The sequence below is a fragment of the Vanacampus margaritifer genome, chromosome 20 (genome assembly GCF_051991255.1).
Source record: "Vanacampus margaritifer isolate UIUO_Vmar chromosome 20, RoL_Vmar_1.0, whole genome shotgun sequence".
NCBI classification, from domain to species: Eukaryota; Metazoa; Chordata; class Actinopteri; order Syngnathiformes; family Syngnathidae; genus Vanacampus; species Vanacampus margaritifer.
Window position 1 is genome coordinate 11,900,174 of NC_135451.1, and position 16,976 is coordinate 11,917,149.

At 41.4% G+C, this 16,976-nt stretch overlaps 2 protein-coding genes across 5 annotated transcripts; both read right to left on the reverse strand.

Annotated features, from left to right (window-relative positions):
• Nucleotides 1–368: 368 nt before the first annotated feature.
• gyg1b (glycogenin 1b) lies at nt 369–10,392 on the reverse strand. 4 transcript variants are annotated; one of them, XM_077554976.1, is made up of 8 exons: nt 10,224–10,392; nt 8,560–8,695; nt 8,314–8,488; nt 8,060–8,222; nt 2,718–2,844; nt 1,227–1,433; nt 1,063–1,129; nt 369–901 (listed from the first exon to the last, which is right to left on the reverse strand). In XM_077554976.1, the coding sequence occupies exons 1-8, from the start codon at nt 10,228–10,230 to the stop codon at nt 719–721; spliced, it is 1,065 nt and encodes a 354-aa protein (XP_077411102.1). In that variant the 5' UTR covers nt 10,231–10,392; the 3' UTR covers nt 369–718. The 4 variants fall into 4 exon arrangements, with proteins under 4 accessions (XP_077411102.1, XP_077411103.1, XP_077411104.1 ...); XM_077554977.1 differs by lacking the exon at nt 10,224–10,392 and adding an exon at nt 10,116–10,215; XM_077554979.1 differs by having other exon boundaries at nt 772–945.
• A 1,081-nt stretch (nt 10,393–11,473) lies between these two features.
• On the reverse strand, nt 11,474–16,880 carry cpb1 (carboxypeptidase B1 (tissue)). The gene is made up of 11 exons (XM_077554668.1): nt 16,746–16,880; nt 16,168–16,243; nt 15,974–16,098; nt 15,049–15,148; nt 14,858–14,959; nt 14,675–14,779; nt 14,499–14,609; nt 14,334–14,424; nt 13,309–13,511; nt 12,059–12,143; nt 11,474–11,854 (listed from the first exon to the last, which is right to left on the reverse strand). Exons 1-11 carry the CDS (start codon nt 16,808–16,810, stop codon nt 11,667–11,669), a joined length of 1,251 nt encoding a protein of 416 aa, XP_077410794.1. The 5' UTR covers nt 16,811–16,880; the 3' UTR covers nt 11,474–11,666.
• Between the last annotated feature and the right edge of the window lie 96 nt (nt 16,881–16,976).

The window sequence follows — 16,976 nt, forward strand, 5'->3', positions numbered from 1 at the left end:
GAAGTACTGTAAACATTTGATCCATTTAGTTCAACAGTCCTTGTGAAAATGCTCAGACTCATTTTTTTTTGTAAATAAAAAGGCAAAAACGAAAATATACAGGTAAATGTTATATGTTGTGAGCAAAACGTATAGTAGGGAAGGCTTTCGTCACCTTTCGATGCAAAAACCTATGGCAGCATGTGGCAAGCAAAACATAATAATGGCAGAACAAAAATCATTTAACTGCTATCTTTGGAGAGTGGCAAGGTAAGGCTGGTGGATTATATTTATACAGGTGCATCTCCACTAATTACAATATGCTAAATATTCAAGTAGTTTAATTGAAAAAGTGAAACTGGTATATGACAAATGCACTACACATGGAGTGAACAATTCCATGATTTATTATTTTGATGATTATGGTGTACAATGAACAAAAACCTCAAAGTTTACTATCAGGAAATTACAAAACAGTAGGGCAATCCCCCCATGCATATTTGCAGTGCACTTTTCACAAATTCACCAAATCTGCATCAATTCATTTCAGTGTATTTCCTCGGCAACAAGATGGCAAACAAAATATGCGCGGGTTCACTATTACAAGTTTCACCTTTTGAATCCAACTAATGAAATAAATGCACTCTTTCTATCATATTCTACTGAATGGAGGTGTACCTGCACTGTATATCTGTTGTGGTAGTGTAAGTGCCATCCCAGCACCCCCCCCCCCTCCCTCTCATTTGAGAAAAGTGTCGAGCTTCCTCTTGATATTGTCAAAGGAGTCCGTTCCCATGTAGTCCGCCTGGCCTTGCTCCCATTTCTGCTTGCGCTCCTCGGAAGACGGCTGCTGCTGCTGTTGCTGCTGCGGCGGCGACAGGTGGACCGCTGCGGCCACAGACGCCAGGCTCTCCTCTATGGCCTGAGGAAACCGGTGAAAGCAACTCATTAGTCCAAACGTAAACACTGCGTATAAAAAAAAAGAAAAATAAAAGAAAGTAATCAGCGTAAAATGAATGCCGCAGAAGCTCTTGTGTGAAGTCGCAGCTAAGCCAACAAACTTGTGTTGAGCTTCTTCCATACCTGTGCGCTCCCAAAAGTATTGTCACTGTAGGAGAACTTTACGGGAAAGACAGGGACATCATCCACCACCAAAAATACACAACAACAATCATATTTACATTAACTGTCATGATTTAAAAATAAAAAAAAAAATAAAAAAATCCAAAAATGTAGACGGTGTAGTTACCTCCGCGACGCATTCCGAGATGAAGGGCTGGTCTCCGTATTGCTCCTGTAGCATAGGCACCACGCTGGTGGAGTACAAGGCCCACCAGTCCAGGAGGAAGGAAGGGTGCGCGCCACCGGACACACCTTTGGTTTTGGCGTCCAAGCCGTGGCTCCAAGGTTTGGTCTTCCCCAGGAAGTGGACCACCTTGGCATTGACGCCGTAGCTGAAATGAGACCAGGCGAAGTAAAATACAGTAGAGGACTCCTTGTAATATTATTCTTTAAAATGTTGTCTTTTAACCCTGGAGAACCCAAGAACCCTTTTCTTCTTTGGAAAATTATGAATTATACATTGCTATAAGTTCACTGAACACCAAAATTTATGTTTTTTCAATTTTAACCCTTTTTTTTTTTAACTAGCTCAGAGTTGCTAATTTATCAAAATATATATATAAAACATACTCCTAGGCATTCTGCAACATGATATGAAATAGATTAACAAAAAAACAACAACACAATTTTACCATCTGATGGTTTGCTGAGAAGATGGTTTTGTTTTGGATTGATTTCCAGCTCAACAAAACAGCATGTTGGCAGCCATCTTGTCACCGCCACTCTGGCTCATGTAAGTGCAATATTCATCCACTAGATGGCCCCGTGCAGGGGTCAGAAGTGGCACTCTGGACTTTTGAAGTTAAATTTGTAAAAAAAAAAAATTGTATAATTTTTTTTTTATAGGGGCCAAATTTGACCCCATGGGTTCGCCAGGGTTAAATTAATATGGCGGTCCAATACTACATTTTTTCCTAAAATACGATTTTTAAAATCGGAAATATAGAACTCAGAAATGTACGACTGAAACAAGCATTTTGTGGAGTCGGTCAATGTGGAGTGGCGTCGCTGTTGTATGAGCACAATTTCCTTGCCTTGTCAGGATGTTCATTGGCCAGAGCTCTGCTAAACTGACAAGTGGCGACGGGTAAAAACACGTTCGCCATTCCCGCTATGACGGGTGAAAACATCTTCATCGTTCCCACCAAGTTGCCAAGAAAAACAAACCTCAAGCTTGTCAATGAGGTTTGCGTCTGAAGGGGGGGGGGGGGGTAATTTCACGGCCACAAGGACAGAAAGAGTGAACGCACAATGAACTGGCTGAGTGGTAAACATAAAAGGTCTTTAAATAAACGGCTCTATTTGGGGATTTGCTATCAGCTGTTGGGGGTGGAAACCCTACCCGGCGTTGCAGGCGTCCCACTACTCATCTTGCTCCGAACTCCATGTCAGCATGCGATTACGAGAGCTTGTGACTTGCTTGCTTGCGTCGTCACAGCTTACGCAGATTCTTCCTACGCCACGACTTTAAAAAGAAGCTAGTGCCCCCACGCCTCTTTCCACCATGTAGCCAATGACGGCGACGACCCAGGACTTTTACTCGCAACATTTATCCAACCCTGCCCCACTCTTAAGTATTCAAGGCACCCCCGCACCAATATGTCAGTGAGACTTACTGCTTGAAGGCTGGTAGGTACGTATAAATGGCGATGCTGCTGAGGTTGTAGATGAAGGGGAGGTGTTTTGAAATGTCGGCCGTGGCCCAGTCGCCGAAGAAGCCGTTCAGAATCCCTTGGTCTCCCCCTGAAACAGATAAGACATTAGGTCATTGGGTCATCGTCCCACAATTGAAATTGTATTTAGATTCCAGAGAGATGACATTAAAACGAGTACACCAACAGCGTAGGCTAGTTTGGGTGTAATTGTGTTATTAGCTTAGGAATTGGTCACAGGCTGTCATCAACTGTGGAAAAAATGTTTTAAACTGAGATTTGTTGGTAGAATGTAGTCACTTGCCGTGAGGATAACCAAAAGTAAAACGTCAGAATGTTACTAGATCTGAGGGATAGGGATGGGATCCTTGTGTGGTTTGGTGAGAAGTATCAATGTGGGTTCAATTTCCACTCTGCGACTACAGTGAGCGTGAATCGTTGTTTTGGGCTAGTTGTAAAAAAACAAAAAAGCTTGAAAAATACTTCCAGGCCACACTATGAACCCAAACAGGCGTACAAATACATAATATATAAGGCTGTGAAAGTCAAATGTTGGTAGTTAGTTTTGAGTTTATATTCCACCTACTATGAGTTGATAAATTAAACATTTTGAGTATATATTTCACCCCAAAAAATTTTTATATTTTACATACTATGAGTTGAGAAATCAAAAACTTTTATTTTATGTCAACTCAATTAACTCATTTACTTCCTGCCATTTTCACTGAAGGAACCCCCTTCGCTCCAGGCTGTTTTACTAGATTTTGCAAGGCCCACAGAATATTGTGTTATATTGCAAAAAAAAAAAAAAAATGGATCCTACTAAAAGGAAGATTAGAGTATCTTCTTTCATCAGGAGAAAAAAAGTATATTTGTCTCTGTCTCCATTTTGCAGCATTTAGCATTAGAATATAGCCTCAACATTATTCACAAACCTGTTGAAAACACTGGGGAAAATAGCTTGTTGCAACATGGCCCTGGTTGATCTCTTATACTCTGCTGGCCGTTATTGTAATAACTACCATTGCTTCACGCATTCTCTTCAGTTCAGCGGCTGCATCAAAGCTTTATGTATGCTATAGCTAAAAAAAAAAAAAAGACACACACACACAAAAACGTAGAAATACGTCTTTGGGAGCATGGTAATATTGAAAATGGAACGTATTTATTTGTTTTTTTGTAGCAAATGAGTTAAATTACAATTTTGTAATTCGACTGTTGTGTCTAAGAAGAGAAGAGTTTCTTCAGAACATTATTACAACAATTTCAGTTATGTGATTTTGACATTTTGGAGATAAAAAGAACATTTCTATTTTTACTACGCTATCTTGCATAAAATGCACCCTAAACTTAAAACGCGCAGTAGTGAGAAAATCCCGTTCTAATATGCAGTTATGTGTAGCCTATATTGCTAGTTTTCACAGTTGCTGTCCAGAGCTTACAGTATGTGTCACATGAGCGTTACAGTTGACACCCAACCCTCTTCCTCACCGTGGCAAATATCAAAGATCAATGTGTTGCTTTAAATAGGGAGGCCTGCTTCCTTTGGGTTCGCCATAAATTTATTTAAATGGGGATTTGACAATGACGGATCGCCTGCTGTTGGGACCCACCCCCCCCCCTGTCAAAATGCGTGTAACAACTGGATTGCTTGATAGCCGATATCACAATTGGCAAACGTCATACTGTAAAACTCGGAAGCGACATTTCTGTAGCCAAGCGAGTGATTAAACTTCAAACTTTGAGTCAGTTTCCACCCACTCCTGAGGGCAACATTGCTTAGCAGGTAGCGTGCGGAGCCTTTATCTGAGGTTTTTTTTTTTTTTTTGTCTATTGCATCTTGAAAATGACAAACAATCAGCCTAAAGTGAAAACATCAGAGTTGGGTGCACCCTGGATTTTTGATTAGTTTTTACCGTTCTTCACGGTTTAATTGCATCTAACGATGTTTCATGAGTCATTTTCCTTCATAAAAAACAAAAAACACATTTACACTCAAAGCATCTGTTAAATGCCAAGGGGGGTGCGTCACACACTTTTAAAGATTATAATGGCTATAATGTCTTCTTTTGTTAATTGCCCCTTACCCCATTATAGTAGCGCTATACAACATCCCGCCGTGAAATATTCTGCAAATAATGCTTGTAAGTCATCAAGCGAGGAAGGTCGTTAGCTCCGCCGTCTTAATTGACTTGCGTTGCTTTAGAAAAGTTTGAAGCGCATCGTTTCATCCCTCATTTGGTTTATGGCAATGACACCTAATGCAGTTTACCGCGTCCTTTTTTTTTTTCTTCAACAAAATGACATTATCCCTCAAGGGATGGAAATAATTCAGGTAATGCACCGGCGCTGCTTTGCTGATATTCACAGTCAACTTCAAGCGCACGGCTGATGAACTATTTTCTTCATTAACGTTCCTTTCTAAGTGTGTCCCAGAGTGGAGGGCTGGCCAGCCTCTAAGCTGCACTCACAGCTGACTCGGCTTACATTTAATGCAATGTGGAAGAGAGTTTAAGGAGCGTCTCGGTTCATGTTGTGCTTGCTTCTTATTCAGAGTAGGTTCCATTACAAAATTCAGTTTTTATATTATTTTAATATTGAACTTAATCACTCCGTTCCCGGCTGTTTTACTGGATTTTGACTGATTTTGCAAGTCCCTCAGAATATTGTGTTCCATTGCTATAAAAACATGGAGCTTTCCCAAAAAAAAAAAATTAGAGTCTCTTCTTTCATCAGAAAAAAAGTATATTTGTATCTGTTTTTGCAGCAATTAGCATTTGAATATAGCTAAGTTGCATCGTTATTCACATTACTGTTGAAAACACTGGGAAAAAGAGCTTGTTGCAACATGGCCCTGGTTGATCTCTTATACTCTGCTGCCATCTGCTAGCCGTTTATTTTATTTTATTTTTTAGTAATAACTACCATTGCTTTAATCCACCTTTTGTCAGAAGCTGCATCAAAGCCTTCTGCTTGCTCTTGCATTAGAAAAAAAAACAAAAAAAAACTTATACATTTGTTTTTGGAAGTGAAGGACAAAGTATTAAAAAAACGTATTTGGGTTTGAATGAGTTAGTGTGTTTTTTTTTCAGAAAGTATTTGATGGGATATTCTGCAAATGAGAATGATCGTATCACGTAGTGTTGTAGTACACAGATTCAAAGACATTTTTACTTGGTCTTGGATCAGGGATTTTTTTTTTTTTTATCAAGACCGGTTGATTTTCCTTTAAAATACAGTCTCTGTCTTGTCTCTCCATCTCGGCCCCCAAAAGTCTTGGTCAGTTCTCGGTCTGGATATAGTATTGGTTGGTCTCGGTTAGTGTGGTCTTGACTGGAAAACTAGTATCACGATATGATATAAACCCCACTGTGTAGGGAAGCGGAGTCCTTATAAAAACTCACATTTGAGACTAACGTGAGGTACACAGTCAAATTTGAGCAATCGATGTCAGCAAAGCCCAGATTGTTGGGTTGTCTCTAAATGGATTATCCTTAGTTGTGGGGTGTGTTAAGATCGGTATTTCCAACCGGATCTGCTCGAAAAATTTGGGTTGAAAATTGTAAATGTTAAACCTGTTCAATATCAACACCAAGTTTGGCTGAGCCACGGATCCAGGACAATAGCAAATTGAGAGGGTTTTTTCTCTCATCATGAGTGGTATGTCATTAAAAATTTTTTTGGGTTATGTTAAATTCTCTTTGTTTTGAATGACTAGCGGATTTCTGGTATGTAGTGATTGGTGTCCTGCCATTTTATTGTCTTATATCAATGTCCATTTGGAGCCGGGCATGCAGGGACAGGACGCACCGGATTCCAATGCTATCTCTGTGATTTTTTTTATAAATATCATTCATAATCTGTAGCGTGATGGATAGCTTAAGTGTCATCCTGACTAAAAGGTCAAAACAGCTTCCAGTCATGCCTGCCTTGTTGAACAACAGCTTGAACTTTTTGGTGCACTGACGGTGGGTGCAAGGTATATAACCTCCAGGTGCTGATCCCTGCAATAAACCTGACAGCTGACCCGAGGCCAAACTGGCGATCGCAAGTCATTTATGGTAAACCAGCGCTAGATTGGTTGCACAGTCTGAAAGTGAACGTCCCTTAGCAAGCACCTGTGAATAACTTCAACCGAGTTAAGGGAAGCCTTGTTTGTGTGACAGCAGGCTTGTTAAGGGCCTTGCATGGAGAGGAACAATAACAGGGCTGCTTTCGCTTCATGTTACCGATGACTCCATGTCACTCAAGGAAAAGGACTACATGGGGCTCCTTGGTTTATGATGGACTTTTGTTCCTATGGCTGTTACGTGAACCAAATTTGTATGTTCTACTAAAACACATCAATCCATCTTTTTAATCATAATTAATCGCATGACTTCAATAATTAACTCACGATTAATCACATATTTTATATTTGTTCTAAATGTACAATAAAATATTTTTTTTCTAAGTCTTCATACTCTTGTTAACATAAAAGTGGGAAAAAATGTTAAACATTTTGCCTTTTACTACCACTTGCTGTTGACTGAAAATGACATTATAGTGCCCAAGGGTTCAGGTACCCGTTTTCTGTATTTGATCATTGCAAGCTGAGCCCTTAGACACTGTGATGTCACTTTCCGTCAACAGCAAGTGGCAGAATACTATGTAGATGATATTCTACAAACGCAACATTTATCAAAATACCTTGACTAGTAGGGGAGCCGAGAACATATTGTAAAGAACATGTTTCACTTGACTTCCCCTTTACGCCTTTTTTCTTCTAATAGCCATTGTTGCCACTTTGCTAATGTGTTTGTGCTATGAATCATTTAAATGCAGTACGATGTTCCGTTTGTCAATAATAGTCCTATTTATAGAAAGGCAGTTAGTAAACTGGGGATTGCTTCAGAGTACGGCTGCCCTCCGGACTGATTTCGATTCATCCAACCTCTAAAGTCAAAAGCCACTGAGGTCGTACCATTTGGAATTTGAAGAAAAATCCGTCTTTGCGTAGCGTAATTCGGAGTTTGAACTACCGTCATCCAGGACGTTTTGACTCTGGGTGTTTTTCTCTTTCTTTGCCATTTCTAAACCGAGGACCCCCTGTAACGTGTTTTATGAAGTGTGTCTCTGGAACATAGTCAACTTCAGGCTCCGAAACAAGAGACAACAAACCCAAGTGTGGTCTGATGTGTGCATCATATAGACAAAAAGATGCATTCATTTGATCTACTTAAACCCCCTCAAATTTCAAAATATAAACAACCTAGGAAGTTTTTTTTCCCCCCTTGACTTGCACAAAATGTGCGTGCTTGGCTTACCGTCAAAGCTGCCGTGTTCTGTGCAGTACTGGAGCAGTTTGTCATAAGTCTCCACAGACGGACGAAAAACAAACACGCCAGAGTTGAAGCAGTCAGGCCAGCCAGGGTCGGGGGCAGCTGACAGTTCTTCTCTGTCAAAGAGCTCGTCTATATTGGAAAGCACCTGAGACGTGCACAAACAGGCGGGAAAACACGCTCACACACCTTTTTTTTTTGATTCAGCGCGGTTATTTGACATGCCCTCGCGGTCTCACCAGAGTGTCTGCATCCATGAAGACACACTTAGAGTAATGTGTGAGGGTCCAGCAGTGGAGTTTCGTGAAGGTGACGCCCAATTCGGGCCTCTTCAATAGCGCCAGGTGGGCCGCGTCGCCGCTGTCTAGCACGTCGACCAGCCGAACCTCGTCGAAGATCCTCCTCAGCACGGACCTGATGGGTTTTTCAAGTGTCAAAACAACAACACAGGACTGCTGCTTTGGATGGGAATGGAGATTCCTTACTGGCAAGGTTCCGACACCTGGGGCCCGATGAGGGCTGCCAGCTTTTTGGAGGTTTTGTGGCGGCGCAGGGACTGGCCCAGAACCATGGCTCCCTTCGCATAGCTGTCATTGGTAGCCAATGTCACAAAAGCTTGGTCTGTAGACGAGGAAGAGACACAATTTGAATTGTTTTACAACTCCCAGCGCAACGGGTGATATTTAGATATTTATATTTATCCCTCCATCCGACCAACTTTGTTTTTACCAACACTAATGATTTTTTATGTTGAAATGATGCACTGCAGGCTGTGAGGAGAAATGTTTGACCAGGCCTCCATTCTCCCGCACCCCCTTTTCTATTGGTGCATTCGGGCTATTGAGATTCATATTATCAACTTTTAAAACATTTCCCATGAGTTTTAATAAGACATTACAAGATATGTTTCCACCTTCTTTCAAATGAGAGCTTAACTATGATTATGACATGTTTCAGCCATATTTAGATGACATATTATGTTCATCAACCGATCAGTGGTCGCCACAGCAAGTCGTTGCGCATGATTTGTTTGGCTCCAGTTTTTATGCCAGAAGCCCTTCCTGATGCAACCCACCCATTTTATATCCGGGCTTAGGACCAGCTGAGGCTGGGTAAAACAATACCAGACAATACTAAGCATCGATAATTCATACTGCTGACCAGTGTCCTCCCTGTCCTCCAGGGATGTCCCCTGCCTTAGCCAGGACATTCCGCATCTATTTTGGTTGATGAAAGTGATGTCATCACAACACAAGCTAACATAAAAATACACAGTAATTCACAAAAAGGTTCTCATATGTTGCAGCTATTATTTGTACAGGTAGAATTGGATTAAAAGAGGGTTAATACTGAATTGAACATTTGTAATTGACACTGCCTGATTGTATGTCAATTGTCATCAGTGTTCAGTAGTCATGGCGACTAGATGTAATGGCACATATAGCAACACAAGCTAACATGCTAACAAAAACAGAATGTCATGACTCGTGGCAGTAAATAATACACACAAGACAATATAAAACTAGACAATACTGTGTCACTCTGACACCATGGGTTATTACAGCAACTCAACCTGACATTAAAATATTTAATGCCATTTTTGTCACTTTATTCCCCCCGTAGATGCATTAAAAGAGAGCGGATAATTTGTAATTAATATGACGTCAATCCACTGTTTTGTCATAAATTTTGTCTAACGTACAGTGTCGGAGGAACTCCAAAATGGATGGGAAAATAATGTCACTTGTTGCTGTAAATTTTAATAATGCAAAATAAAGTAACGTAACAAGATGAGACTAATGAGACTGAGCGTTAATAAATTGTTTGACGTCACTGCGCGGTACAGCACGAGCGACGACGACACATTACCAACAGAAGGCTAAGCTAAATGCTTATATTAACCGAAAAGAGATGACTTAAAAGCTGTGCACACAAACAAGTTGGACGTTGACGTGACAGGACGACACGCTGCTATTTTCACAACATGTACTGTATAACTCGCTCTACGTCATTCCGTTGACATTTTAACGTGTCAACTCACCGCTGTAGTTTTATCTTACAACCTTTTCCACGCTACAAGTCTCAGTTCTCGCCCCTTAGGCAATATCGCGGTATTTGGAGGAAAAGTCGTGTTCCGTCGTCCCCCTACCTGCCATGACTGAAGGAAGAAAGTCCAAGCTACGTCGTCGTAGCTTCGTGGACGCGACCACCACGCATACGCACGCACAAACACACACACACACTCAAGGCAGCGTTGGCGTAGAAACGAAAAGGAGCGGCTAAAGTATACCGAGGTGCATTTATAGCAGCGGGGCAGTGGCCAGAGTCATGTGACTGAGGGGGGGCTTGTGTCCAGTCAAGTGTCAACACACGTACACACACACTCCAGGCAGTGTGTGAAGAGGAGTGTGTGCACAATGCACACACGTGACATAAGCCATTATTATGCTCTGTCATAGTTTTAATACACACTAATATTTGCTTTAGACTGAGATATTAATTTAAGGAAGGATGGAAGCAGCTGGTGTTTCTTTCCATCCGCCATTCTTTCCTGATCCCTTCCTAAAGTAGCAGTATTGCCTTTAGTGTCACTTAGGACACAAACACACGTTTTCAAAATATTTTTTTCTTTGCTCGATGCCGCTCTAACTTAGAAGAGGTCATCTCAATGTCATTTCAAGCAACTCAGTTCATTATAAATATGATGCCTATATGTAATGCTCTAGCGCCATCTTGTGGACAGTGAGCAATAGATTAGTGAGCGTTTCCTCAGTCTTTTTTTTTTAAATTAATATATATTTTTTATTGCCAAGGTCCAGGCATGTAAGGAAGAAAATCGCAGCAAATCATGACAAATTTCACCAAAAAGTATATATATTGGAATAATGATGATGTCTTCTCAATTTATTTACCCTCTAGTGTTAATTTGGGCCTGCTTAGTTAAACACACTTTGAGTATAAGTAGGCCGATATGATAACCTTATTTTATTTATCATTCTGTTGTATGAATGGCAATCGGTTAATACATAGGTTAACTGTACAGAACATTTGATTATTCTGCCTGTCATTAAATTCTATTATCAAATGTTAGCAAATATTTTATTTTATTTATTTTTAACATTTGAAGTTGATATATTGAAGTGATTTTATTTGCGATTTGGCACTTTATTGTTAATGTTGCTGTTGCAGTATTTTAAGTGAGTTGAGTGTTAAGTGAGTAAAATATATTTCAAGAAGTAAAATTCAAAAACAATTCATTTTTAAATTGAATGCAGTGGAGCCATTGTTTTTTACTCGCTATACATTAGTGTTTTATTCCCCCAAAAATTTCCCCCTCCCATCAGACAAAGCAGCAGACACTCTATTATCATACACACATAAAGCTTTTGATTCAGCACGTGGGAATGGATCATTGATTTTATTGTTCACCATCATCTTGACATTCTGTCAAGCACAGCAAGGAAACATGGCGGGTGGTGACCGTTCCCATGGATACGGGGCTGGAGATGGCGGAGAGGTTGCCAGGGGCCAGGGGGGGAGGCTGGAGAACCAGTTGGCGGGGTTCCTCGGCTTCTGTGTTACCCCGCTCCTTTTAATAGAGGTTCTTTTGCACGTAGGCAGCGATGTACTTGACGGCCAGCATGGTCTCCTCGCACGTGGGCTTGATCTGAGACTCGGGCAGCAGGAAGCCGTAACGGCCGGTGTCGCGCAACTCGAAGGTGAAGGAGTATTTCACACCGAGGTCGTAGGCCCAGTCGTCGGAGCCTCCGGCGGCGGGGTCTGAGGGTTCATAAGCGGGGAGGGTTAATCGAAAGAGACGCCGTATTCGCCTGTGGGAGACGAGCTTTATATGCAGGGGCTAAGTTTAGCTTGCATGCAATTTGTCACCTTTGGAGGTAGCATAAAAGCCATATGCTCAACCTTGCACAATAGATCAGCTAAACGAAAGTAGCTCAACTGTCAAGCCTTTCACATTTGACTCACAGATGGTTGCTGCACCAGGTCCACTTGTATAGCGGGTTCCATACAGACCTCGAAGAGCGGCAGAAGCTCCCTGAGCAATCTTCATCTGCAACGTGGAGGGTTAAAATGACATTAGTCTACTTGTCTTTTGCGTTGTTTATAGCTGTTATGCTACCTGTCATTATAGACGAAGAAGTTTACGGTCTCGTCATGCCATGTTTTGAAGTTACAAATGGTGGTCGAAGAATAAAACAAGCGGACTTCATGAATATAGATACATTTTGATGACATAATGGTTTGAACCCGAACTTGAAAACATCGCTCCCGGCTGTCTTACTGGATTTTGACTGATTTTGCAAGGCCCACAGAATATTGTGTTCTATTGCTATAAAAACATGGAACCTACCAAAAAAAAGATTAGAGTCTCTTCTTTCATCAGGATTTTTTTTATATGTCTATATGTTTCCATTTTGCAGCAATTAGCATTAGAATATAGCTAAGTTTCATCATTATTTACAGATCTGTTTCAAACAGTGGGGGAAAGAGCTGGTTGATCTCTTATACTCTGCTACCACCTGCTGGCCGTTTTTGTCAAGCATCCTTTTCAGTTCAGAGGCTGCATACAAGCCTTCTGCATGCTCTAGCATAAAAAAAAACATAAACATATAAATACGTCTTTGGGAGCACGGTAATATTTAAAATAAAACTTATTTATAAGTTTTTGGGAGCAAATTAGTTAAAGTGTTTGTTTTCTTTTTTTACACAGATGATAATGATAGACCACGGTGGGTTCTAACTTCAGGTTAGTGTTAGGAGCGGAACTCCATTAAAAACCAAGGATCGAGTGTATTTGCGAAAGAACGGGTAAATCAAGCCGAGTAAAAAGAACCGCTTGCCCTTCGATTTATGACTGGAATTTCGTGTTAAAATTTAAAGACTGACAAGAATCCATGAACGCCATCCAGATGATAACGGCAAAAGACACGTGTATATGCACATGCAACACATTTTTGCGGAAATTGTGGCAGCGCCCGGCAGGAAATGAAATCAAGGCAAGAAAAGCACACTCGGGAAATGAAATTCCTCATCTGCGAGACTTCGTTTGTTCTAGTGTCATAAATGACACGCGAGGTCGCAGGGAGATGTGCTCGTGTGAGCGCTGGAGACCAGATGCGAGTGTTAACCAACTCCAATCCTCCCGGCTGAGAAACAAAAAACGGAGCGGGGATAAATGAAGTCTGACGACGAGGTTCCCACGAGGACATACTGACCAGCTCGCTGTGGTGCTCGGCCCGGTCGTAGGTGTACGAGTAAGGGAAGAGCAGCAGCTGCGAGTAGGAGTGGATGGTGACGTAGGCCTTGATGGCAGACTTGTTCCTGCGGATGAAGTCGGCCACGTTCTTGACCTCGATCTCGGACTCGGGTCTGTAGCCGCAGAAGGTGTCGCTGCAGGGGCTGCTTGAGGCGCCGACGGCTGAAATGAAGACCTCGATTATTGTCGTCGGACTAGAAATGTGTGTGAATGTGGACAGATGTGATATATGTAGCGTAGCAACATTCTCCATGGGCCCCAAGCAAGAGAGGATTGGGTGCCCTGGTGGCCATTTGTAGAATTTTTTTTTTAAAGACTTTATTATACATGGTCGTTTTTTTTTTTTTTTTTTTTTTTTTTAAATAAAAGCTTTACTACTATTCATGATTATTTATGAAAAATAATCAGCCTTACTACACTTTTTTTTTTATTTTTTATTATTATTTTTATTTTTTATTTTTAATGCGACTGATCCTTACTTGGAAAGGCTGTATTGGGGGGAATTCCAGCCCCAATGCCACATCAAAATTTAGCGGTAATAAATTTAATAATAAAGCACATATTTGTGGAGACTGAGGTCAAGTTGTATTTTAAAATTTTAAAAAAGTTACTTCATGTTAAAAATTAGATAGCTCTTGATATCAAAAGAAAAATGCACTGAGCTGTCACCAACAAATCAACGATGCCATCTAGTGGCAGAAAAATGACCAACACAAGTCAATATCACACATCATTTTATTTTTAACTCAATTTTATGAATTATTATTAAATGAGTGTATCGGTGACTAAACGATGCAATCATATTTCTATTAGTTTAACATTCTTTCCACTTTTTTGTTAAGAGCATGAAACTTAGAAACAAAATTACTAAAACTAATTTAGAACAGAAATAAAATTTGCAATTAATTGTGAGTTATCGACTGAAGTCGTGATTAATTGATGAATTACCATAAAACATTTTAACGGTCTGACACCTCTACTTACTGCACCAGCCAGCATTCCAATTCCTGTTGGGATCAGCTCCGATGCAGCTGGATCCAGACCCCCTGGAGCGAGTTTTCCTCCACATCCTATTCTAAAAAAGCATACAGCGCAAACACAATCGGTCGCAATCGGTGAGCCTCGCCGCACGGCGGCGCAGTGACTTACGCTCTTGTGTGTGTAGTCGTAACCGTCGATATTGAAGACCGGAAGGACGTAGACGTCCATCTGGTTGAGCAGGCTGGTCATCTGGGAATCTTTGCCGTAGGTGGACAGAGCCTGACGACACGTAAACATTTTGGAAAAACATCCCTGGTGTGATTCTCGGGTTCTTGGGCTCGTACCTCCTTGACAAACCATTGGCAGAAAGCGGGGGAGATCCACTCTCTGGCGTGGATGCCGCAGTCCATGAAGATGGCGGGTTTGCTGGCGCCGGACTTGTTGCCGAGCTGCGATGAGAAACACATTTCAGATGCAATCACGTTCATCAAACGCTCACCGGGGATCATTTGTTAGAAAAGTCTCACCTTGAGGAGAGTCATGGTGCGTCCCTCGTAGGTTTTCCCAATCACCTGTTTGCTGATCAGACTCGGGTTTGAAGAGGAAATGGACGCAATCCATGCCTGGACCTAAAACCATAACAGTACATCAAATATAAAACTGGATTCCTAGTTCGAGTCCTATTTCTGGGAGTGTTGGTACAAACACTTTCTCTTACCTTGTCCCAGCTGTTGTATTTAGTGTAGGTGTGGGTTCTGGGTGAAGGCTTGTTGTCGGCCTGGTCCTCAACAGCACCCTGCAGGTCGTCGATCAGGATGCTATCGAAACATTCAAAGGCTTCAAAATATGTGATATGATGCAGCAGGAGCGCAAACGATAAATCGTAATGAAGCGAGGGAACATTTGGCTTCACTTGTGTTACATTATGAGAAAATGAATGTGTTTCTCAGATAATTATGATTAGGGCCCAACCTATTCATCGATTATAATCCGACGATTATTGCCCTTCAAACATCTGCCAAAACAATCGGCGAATTGGGCCAAATGGCCAATTATTTTCCTCTTCCGAACGTTATAATTTAATTAAAATCTGAAACTTCAGATGCTGTGAAAGTACCCTGAATGCACCATTTTGCTTGCGTGGCATTAGCAACTAGCAACTATGTTATTCTTGTTATTTTGTTGTCCCAAAGCGTCCTTTAAGCTGTTTAATGACACCCAAGTTAGAGTTAACTGTCAAACTAAACACACAACAAAAATAATTACATCCACTGTATATTTAAATAAAAAAAACAGTCATTTTTAAAACATCGCTAGCCTAGTGCTAATGCTAAAAGTGAAGGGAGGGATCCCATTTAAATGCTAACGGGAAGTTAGCAACGACTTCGGGAGTGTTTTTCTTTCAAATAACGAATATTCACACACAAATGCTTTGGGAACACATAAACACAAGTAAGATAATGCTAAGGCACAAATCCTTCCAAATGTATGAATTTTATTTTATTTTAATCTAATTCAATCATATTTTTTTCCCTGCCAATAGTCAATATCAAAAATGCATATCGGTCGGGCCCTAACTATGAATCCGTTTTGGTGACAAAATTCACATTTAAGCACAGGTTTTCGCCTGGTGTCTAACTTACTCGTATCCCATGTTACTCTGCAACAGCATGGTGTGCACCATATCCTGGTACAAGGCGGGCACGCGGACATCCACGTCGATGTCGATGGTCACCAGCTCGGCGCTCTCGGGGCTCCAGAAGTCGAGCTGTCGAGAAAACAATGGCGGTGAGCTTATGCCTACAGTACGCCTCGTGAAAGTACGTTTGAGGTATACCTCAATGCTCTCGGCCAGATCCTTAATGAGGGTCACATGTTCGTCATACACCGGCTTCAGACGCAACACTCGTTCACTTGGGGGGGAAAAAATGGTTAGTTACATTCGACTCGACACTAGTCATGCCGGTGCCCAGGTTCCAACCCAGAACATTAAAACTGTGGGCCAGACATGCTAACCACTTGCACCTGCTGCCGCCAGATGAGCTCCAATACAAATGTTGCCGTTCCGAATACCCTACTTCTCAATTTTGATTGGTATTGAGGGCGAAATACAAGAAAGCGCTCTCAGTATGACGCAGTGCAGTTCGACGAAAACGCCAATGATCAACTGTGTCACCGTGGGGGTAAAAAAAAAGATGACAACTTTCTCGTTTTGAAAATTGCAATACTCTGAGCTGATGGGAGGCTAATTGAACTGGATCAGAAGCCGACGCCGCCATGATGGATCTCAGGCAGTTGTCACAGTATGCGGCAGAAGCAAAAGACTATGATTTGCTCAGCGTGGCTTGCATCGTACCCCCAAAAAAAAGAAGAAAAACGCAATTGTCTTTTCATCAGAAGATTGGAAAATGTTACCCGTCGAAGCGAGTGACGTCAGCCAAGGCGACGGCGACCAGTCCGAAAAGCAGGAGGATCCTCATGTTGGCAAGTGGGGATGATGTGGCCTCTGGACGGCTTTTATAAACGCGGGCTGGACACCCCCCAATCGCAATCAGTCCTGGCATGCTGAAGTCAATCATTAATAGAGCACTTTTTTATTTTTTTTTTAGGAATGATGACATATTTCATTATCAAGAAAGGAAGTAA